The 9,071-nt window shown below is 41.0% G+C and overlaps 1 protein-coding gene across 1 annotated transcript in view; it reads left to right on the top strand.

The window, feature by feature from the left end:
* The window catches only part of NEGR1 (neuronal growth regulator 1), a gene marked incomplete at its 5' end in the record, with an annotated part of 113,115 nt that extends 105,185 nt beyond the window's left edge, over positions 1–7,930 (top strand). The window contains one exon of the mRNA XM_019471913.1: positions 6,666–7,930. Within this exon, the coding sequence (XP_019327458.1) occupies positions 6,666–6,790 (125 nt within the window). The remainder of the gene's footprint in view (positions 1–6,665) is intronic.
* Positions 7,931–9,071: the final 1,141 nt, after the last annotated feature.

Below are 9,071 nucleotides of genomic sequence, written 5' to 3'. Positions count from 1 at the left end.
CTGCCCAGCAGAGAAGGACCTGGGGGTGTTGGTCGACAGCCGGCTGAACATGAGCCGTCAGTGTGCCCAGGCGGCCAAGAAGGCCAATGGCATCCTGGCCTGTATCAGAACTAGTGTGGCCAGCAGGAGTAGGGAAGTGATCGTGCCCCTGTACTCGGCACTGGTGAGGCCGCACCTCGAATACTGTGTTCAGTTTTGGGCCCCTCACTACAAGAAGGACGTTGAGGTGCTGGAGCGTGTCCAGAGAAGGGCAACGAGGCTGGTGAGGGGTCTGGAGAACAAGTCTTATGAGGAGCGGCTGAGGGAACTGGGGTTGTTTAGCCTGGAGAAGAGGAGGCTGAGGGGAGACCTCATCGCTCTCTACAACTACCTGAAAGGAGGTTGTAGCGAGGTGGGTGTCGGTCTCTTCTCCCAAGTAACTAGCGATAGGATGAGAGGAAATGGCCTCAAGTTGCACCAGGGGAGGTTTAGTTTGGATATTAGGAAAAACTTCTTCACCGAAAGGGTTGTCAGGCATTGGAACAGGCTGCCCAGGGAAGGGGCTGAGTCCCCATCCCTGGAGGTATTTAAAAGGCATGTAGATGTGGTGTTTAGGTACACGGTTTAGTGGTGGACTTGGCAGTGCTAGGTTAATGGTTGGACCTGATTATCTTAAAGGTCTTTTCCAACCTAAATGATTCTATGATTCTGTGATTCTATGATTAACATCTCTCTGCATAATCCATTTAACAGAATTAGTCTTGCTTATTCAGACAACTTAAAGAGGTCCATGCTTTTGTCTACAAAGTATCAGCATTAAAGCTTATAATTATTTCTGGTTAATGCAGTCCTTGGTGTTAGGAAATGTTGGTTTGCACGTTTCAGCATAGTACTTTTCCTAATCTGTTGTATTAATTAGAGATAGTGATATAATATTACTTTGTTCCTTTCTATTCACCACCAGGAGAGATGTCTGAATATAATCCTATCTGTGCTAAGAGTGTGCTTAAATATTTTCACAACTGCTAACTGTTATAAAACATTAGGATTATGTAGAATAATCACTAAATTAGAAAAAAGGAGAGCTTGATAAGAACACGTGGACTTCAGAGGCATGCACATAGGGCCCTGGGGCGGTGGTTGTGCTTTGACAGTAGTGGAGGACACGGCGAGTGCTGACCTTAGCAGGGGTTTCTCCTTCAGCAGGACTGTGACACCATGTAAGTGACTCCCAGGAAAGATGCTAGATGCGGTCTTGTCAAAAGTGAGAAATGGAACCGCTTTTATTGATAACTAATAACACAGGGAGTTACAAAGCAAAGGGGGAAACGGGAGCAGAAACTTTCTCCACATGTCTCTGTCCCTGCTGCAACAAAAGCAACAGCTCGCACAGATCTACCAATAATTTTAATGTATTAAGGGAGATTAGACGAGCCTGATAACGCTTATGGGGACACGGTGCAATATGTGCACACAAAATCCGTTTCTGTAACCTACTGCTGTATGTCAATATTGAGGGCTACTCTCAGTGGGCAGGTGATGACTGCAAATCCCAAGGAGCATGCGGCTCCCCACAGAGCTCCATGGGGGAAGAACTATCTTCTGGGAGATGGCATGCACAGGGACCTGCTAAACCTCACCAGGTCCCTTCACAGCTTTTCAGCGACGCTGCCGCGTGCGCAGCTCAACTTGACACCCTGCCCCTGCCTCACCAGACCAGGCACTGCAGACAAGGAGAGTCTCCCCCAGAAATTTTACAACCGTTTCCTCTAGTCATACATGGATGGCAACCAATGCCTTGATTTAAACATGGTAACACCCAAACATTGCTTGTGGGACCATCGGCGTCCGGTAACCCTGCTCCCAGGTGCAGAGCTTCACTTCTCCATTAGCAAGAAAGTAAATTACTATCCCTCAATGACTGAAGCTGATATATTTTAAAGTTATTGCATCTTCTAAATCCTAGGTCATTTTATATTTCAAACATCAGACTTTTCATCAAGCTCATTTTAATCTTCTTCTAGGTGGAAATTCACTGTCTTTTAAGGCACCACTACCACAGCTCTGAACTGAATTTACACTGCCAGATCAGCACAAGGGGAGCCAAACAATTTGACCTTGGTTTCTATTTCAGATAATTACCAAGACACTGTTCTGGACAAGAATCTTTAGCCAGATAAATACCTCTCTGCGGGCCAACCACTGTTCTCCTTCCCCCTCTGTGCACCAAAAGCTTCACATGCTGTAAAATCAGTTATAAACACAGTGCTCCATTATAATGGTGCTGATCGGTATTATGGAAATGCCCAGGATAGCTGCAGATGTAATCAGGGAGTCAAATAATTCATGCTTTTATGTAATACCTAATCATACATACCTCCACCATTATCTTGCTCTACAAATATTAAGACTACAAGTGTGTGTGTCTGTATAAAACAATGACATTCAAAGCTAAGATCTTAGTGGGGGAAAAAAAAACAGCTGTGAGTTTTAAGTTATTTTCAAACATGTAAACCTTTTCATTCATTCCTAAACTAAGGTTTTTAGTCTGACATAGTGAACCTTCAAAAAAACCCTATGAAAATTAACCAGTCCAAGTACAAAATGACCTTGCCTAGCATTACACAGCAATGATAATGAAAGCAAAGGACTACTTAGTACTTATGAAAAATAATTATTCATTCTAGATTAATGACTAAGCAGATCATACTAAGGATGTTTAAATTTTAAAAATGAGTTTGTTTACTTTTTAAAGGTTGTAAAACACCACAAAAGATCTACAGAATTTTATTAATATTTGGGAACAACATTTTCTTTTGCTAGCAAAGCAATCAGGTAGCCACAGGGAAAGTTAATCAAAATACTGAGGTGAAAAAGAAAAATTAATAAGCAAAAGTTTATTAATTTTTAAGAATTTTTAAGAGCCAAGCATGACATTTTAAACTGTATGCCATCCAGTAGACTTACCGTGACATTGTAATTAATGCAACCCATTTGCCACTAACAGTGAGAGAGGGACATCTGCTTATAAATTCACCTTGGAGACTAGAAACACTTGGAGATTTCCAGAAGTCAAATTAAAGTTAAGAGGCATAATGATCCGGCAAGACTTTCCCAATCAATAAGTCACCATCCATCATACCAGGTGTTCCCCAGCTGAAAGCACAGGCAGCACCCTGCCCATTTCTGCCAGCTGAGCTGCCCAAAGGGTGCTCTAATTCGGGCTGCTAATTATAAAAGGAGACTATTAAAGCAAGCCAAAGAGCAGCCAGGCTTTTTCCACCGACAGATGAATTAAAGGGTTGAAGAAGCACACCACGATGCACATGCTGAACTGCTGGTCCTGTGCAGGCATATGGCAAATGTCTTCCAGCTACCGGTCCCAGTTTGAATTAAAAGAGTATGGCTTTTTAAACCTGCAGTATAGACTTCCAAAAAAGCCCTTTAAAGCCAGATTCTGATCAGTTTGCCTGTTGGCACACCATGGATTTTGGGGACATTTCCACAATGACAGCAATGTGTTTGTTCGGGGGGACTCTTGTGGCCATGTGGATGCAAATGTGAATAGCTCTGGGTTTATTTTGGTTTTCTATAGCAAATGTCACTGCAGGTCTCAGTAAGTGAAACTATATCCAGCAGGTACTAATCAGCAGACACTAATGCCAGCAGGCTCGCACCAGTTTGCCCTCTTGAAAGGAATCTGAGGCAATGGAACAGGCATTACATGAGCTGGGGAATAATTTTAAATTTTGGCTCAAGCTCTTTCAGAGCATCAGTCCCAGTGAACCTGAAAGCCACGCAGCACACCTAATTTAATTTTTTATTGTAATGCCAAAAACAGGTTTAAAGAAACTCAGAGAGCTTATTAAATGACTTTTGGAACCGAAATCTTGTTTGTCAGCTCCTCAGCGGGGTGAGGTGTGGGACAGGGTGGGGTTGAACAGGGCTAATACATTGCCTATGGATCAGCAAAACCAGCCCCTGCACTCATTTGGCATCCCTGTACCACGTGAACTCAGCCCTCAGGGAAGTTTATTCAAACCCAGCAGAGCCCAGCCACTTAAACTGGTCCAGATTTGCTTCTCCTTCAGGTTTCTTTCACATCAAACTCTTCTGGTTAGCCAGCTTTGGGAACCATAACTCTTTTCTATTATCTACCCAAGTCTATGTATTTTTTCCCCATTAATTCACCTAGTACCTTTGTGCTGAAACAATCCAGATATGATTTAATAAGCTTTAGAAAGATAGTACTGGTTCATATGCAGGAAATCAGATTTACATAATTTTTCACTCGCTTTTATAGCCACCATAGTTCAAATTATCTTTACGTTGGGGAAACTCTTTTAATATGATAAAATGAAATACCACCTACGCTATGCTTCAGCTTGCTAGCCTGGTTTTTGTAATAAATTAAATGTTGATTTGTCTTACTGACTTATCACAGAAAGTTCCTTTTTAATGAGAAGAGAAGAAAGCACCCTGTCCTGCAGTTAGTCATGGTTATAATTCAGTAAACTAAGCTTCAAAATCAAGCTTCATCTTGTCATTTTTTTTATTACCTGAACTTTTCTTCATGGGGGGGGAATGAATGATTTTTGGTTCTATCACACACTCTGTGCCTAATAAAATGTCATACGTTGAGAAAGGACCCAGTAGAACATAGCTCAGATTTCTCTGTAGAAAGCAAAGGGTTGTTTATGTTTCAGTGTTCAGACTGAACAAGACTTGAAATTCAGGAGACTGCATCCTGCAAAAGCAAACCTCCTCCCTGCACATGCCACCAAGCGAGGTTCTGCTCTCCTCCCTGGGCTCCATCCTGCCCACACTGTGCAAGCCTCCTGGACACCCCGGCAGCATGGCTCATGTCTGCCATCAGGGATGCTTTATTTCTCCTCCTCTGCCCAAAAGGGAAGCACGTGAGGATTTGGTGAAGTTTGCTTACTCTGAAGCACTGCGTGCGCTGTATCCTGGTGTCTCCCTGCCAGAGGTGGAGTTGGCACTGGCAAGGGGCAGCGGTGCTGTCAGAGGTGGCTCATTCCTGGACAAGGTAGTGGGTCAAGCTTTGGCTTGGCCCCAGGGAAACTGTCTTCTGCACTGTTGGTACCTGTTCCGTGTAGCCGTCTCCCATGTATCTGCAGAGTAGAGCTGTTGGCTGAAGTATTCTCTTCAGACCATCTCTTGGTGTTCTTGGTCCAGATAGCCCAGTGCCTTGAGGACACCTTGGGACAGCAATGTAACAACGGGGTGAAAGGAGAGATCCTGCAGAAGAGGCAGGATCCTCCATGTGGTATCCAACCCCCCACTAACCCTGGGCTCCGAGGCGACCTCTCCTCTTTGTTCACACATAGCTCACGTTTTTCAAAGTAACCACATTAGTGGTTTCTCCCTTTTGCAGCCAAGCCTTTGGGTTGAGCATCCCCAGCTCATTCAAGATGGGTCATCAGGAATGAGCTTGGAAATTTCTGTTCCCGTCCTGCCTTTCCGACACCTCTCTCCTCTGCAAGGAAAAGGCCTTGAGCACCAGGACATGGGCACCAGGCTGGCTCAGTCCTGCTCAGCATCCACCATGTTTCTGGGATCTCCATCCATGTTTCTGGTAGACATTAGGTCAGTCTAGTAATGGCAACTTGTATCTAAATAAGCAAATTCTGCAACTTGTAAAATAAAGAGCCATTGACATAAGCAATGCCTGCTTGTAGAAATGGCACTCAATACAAGACCTGCACAGATATTATGTTTTAGAATAATCTATATTATATTCATACAGTCTGGAAAGCAAAACCTTTGATACCAGTGTTCAACCAAAGAGCACAGGATTCTGTGTACGTCTATAAGAGGCCAGGGTTTCATGCATCGTATAAAAGAAAAATATTTCATTTGAGAGAAATTTTGTACAGAAATCTGCTGGCCAAAGTGAGCCTACAGTGTTTATTCAGCAGCCAAACATCCCAATAGCATCGTCCTGATAGCTTCAGCTCAGTGCAGGGTGAGATAACAGGTCCTTTTCCTTCCTCCTGCCTATGGCTTTTCAAGAACAAAATCACTGGTTTCTGCCTGGGTCCGTTCCCACACCGCAGGCAGGATAGCCAGCAGATGCTTGCGACTGCTGCAAATGATTGTCTCCTCGCTTGTTCCTCAACACTGTTTTCTTATATTTTACCTCTTTTTTGCATGCACTTACTGTAATATTTACTTAGAAATTTGAGAAAGGCTTTGTATTAAAGCAAGTAAATACAATTTCTTCAAAGAGACTGAAAATAAATATGAATCTCTTTGGCTAAGCAAAACTGTCAAACTTTGGCTTCTGAAGTCAGGCAGAAAATGAGTCGTTTTCCAACAGAGCTAAATATATTCACCTCTCATTGATTTCAGTGGAGATCTTAATGCTCAGTAACTTAAAAACAGATAAATTATTCAGATGTTTAAACATGAAGAGCTCATCTGATATTAAGTACTCACGTTTTTAAATGCTTGCCTTAATAACGATTTATCCTCTTTAAAACAAAAAGTAATATTCACTGAGTGGTGTAGCAGGAGGGCTTGGCTACCTTTGCAGCATTTTCTTCGGTTTTCAGAAGAATGCTTTTGCTGCCCTAATAGTTATCTTAGAAGAATTAATGAAAACAAAGAATGTGGGGGTCTAAGTGTGGAAATTTTCACTTAACCCCTTTTTCTTCTCTTTGCAGCTCCCAGTACAGCCCAGTATGGGATCACCGGTGACGCTGAAGTCCTCTTCTCCTGCTGGTACCTTGTGTTGACACTGTCCTCCCTCACCAGCATATTCTACCTGAAGAACATCATTCTGCACTAAGTGTAAAGACCCATAAAAGGCTTTTAAGGATTCTCTGAAAGTGCTGATGACTGGATCCAATCTGGTAGAGTTTGTTAAAAGCAGCGTGGGATATAATCAGCCGTGCTTACATGGGGATGATCGCCTTCTGTAGAATTGCTCATTATGTAAATACTTTAATTCTACTCCTTTTTTTGATTAGCTGCATTACCTTGTGAAGCAGTACACATTGTCCTTTTTTAAGACGTGAAAGCTCTGAAATTACTTTTAGAGGATATTAATTGTGATTTCATGTTTGTAATCTACAAGTTTTCAAAAGCATTCAGTCATGGTCTGCTGAGTTGCAGACTGTAGTTTACAAAAAAAAAATATTGCAGTAAAAATGTGCTTCTTTAAGGCTGCAATACAAATATTCAGTTCCCTTCTTAAATAGCATTCTATCCACATTTACACAGAAACATTTTCTTTTTTGATAAAAAAAAAAATTCAATAATATTGCCTTCAAAATATTTCTTCAAAATATTACACGTATCTAGATTTTCTTCTAGCATGATATTCAGGTTTCAAGAATGAGCCTTGTATTATAACTGCATTGTGCAGTACTGCTTTCTGTTTTCTTTCCTTTTTCCTGCAAATTCAGCATGGGTGTGCCTTCATAAAACACTACTTTCCTCTTCCTCTCCAACAAAGGTAGAATGTGTTTTGGGAAATGCTAAAGCATCCTTTTGAGCATAACAAATCTCCAGCTGAGGACAAAGGTGCTATTGGCTAAAAGGAAAACCTCCTCTCCCATCTCCAGGGGGTCATCGAACTGCTTCAGACTTAATGTTTTTAGGCAATCAGTCAAGGATAGCACCAACTCCTTTTTATGTTTTCCATCTACCACCACTAACCAGTAGGCGATCTCTGTAAAAACTAGTTTTCCCATTACAAAACAGAACGCAAATCATTTTGAGACATCTTTTGGATGTAGGAAGGTTTCCCTTAGTCATTCTAAATCAAGATTCCTAAATGGCTGTAAATGTGAGAAGCTGAATAGTCCCTTTTGTATTACTGGCAAAAACTATGTGAATTGGTATTTTTCTTGCACTTAATTTTGTACTGGTTTGGCTAATTTAGCAATGATAAAGGATGCTTTTAAATATTAGATATCTGAAAATACATGAAGTATCAAGCAGAATTTTATATATATACATATATATATAAAAAATACATATATATATTAAAATGAGGTTGCTCCAATAACTGTACTGAAGTGCATGTTGCCGTCCATGATAGAAACATCTTTACAGACAGGACTTCATTACCGATGTACTAATATCTTACCACAGCAGTTAAGTCTTCATACACGATTTCCTAGTACTGCATTCTATCAAGATAACACTCTCATTTCACTCAGTGAAGGATCAAGTTTCAAAATAGCATATAATGCTACTAACTTTTTTTTGAAACAGCCCCAGACAGCATTAATACAAAATGTTGCTCACAGTTTACAGCTGAATTTAAAAATGCCATCTGTGTAAATTGCTGGGACATGACTATGGCCAGCAGCCCTTGAATGCAAGATCTCCCGGTGACCCCAATAGATCTTGACTTGCTTACAAAACAACTATTGATGACAAGAATAATAAAATCATTATCGACGTTATTATTCCCCTGTTTTGTATATGAACTCCAGTAGGCAACACAATTATTATACTACAACATTTTTTTCTCCTAACAATAGGTTCTTGTAGCTAGCAATACCAGATGAGCACTGTGCATACTCAGCAGTTCTAAATTCAGTTTACAGATACCCTACATTTTGAAAAGGCAGACTCTGAGTTTTGCTAGTCTCAATACATACTATCCCATGCTAATGTGTAGACAGAATATGCAGTGAATCTGTTGTAGTTAGTGATAAAGTATATAAACAGAAATATGTTGACTCCAAAATATGGCAATAAAATGTCCTGGGTCACTCTGCATATGTTCAGTGACAGACCATACTATTCCTATCGTACTATTTACAGCCGTGTGCTAAGCAGTTACTATTTTCAGAAATGTGGCATTTTTTAAAACCTTGAATAACATGACAAAATTCATTCTTTAAGGAAATAGTATAAAACCAATCCAAATTATGTTATACACAGTCCTGATATTCTGATCTCTCTTGTATTGCAGCTTTAAAGTGCTATATTTTAGAACCCACTCACTAGAAACAGTGGTGCTGCAGAAAGTATCATGTCAGTACAGTTTTATGAAGAAAGAAAAAAGGATACGCATAACCCAACTCATATGCCTCATCTCACATAAAATTGAG

The sequence above is a fragment of the Aptenodytes forsteri genome, unplaced genomic scaffold (assembly GCF_000699145.1).
Source record: "Aptenodytes forsteri isolate BGI_AS27 unplaced genomic scaffold, ASM69914v1 Scaffold290, whole genome shotgun sequence".
NCBI classification, from domain to species: Eukaryota; Metazoa; Chordata; class Aves; order Sphenisciformes; family Spheniscidae; genus Aptenodytes; species Aptenodytes forsteri.
This window is presented reverse-complemented; position numbering and strand designations above follow the sequence as displayed.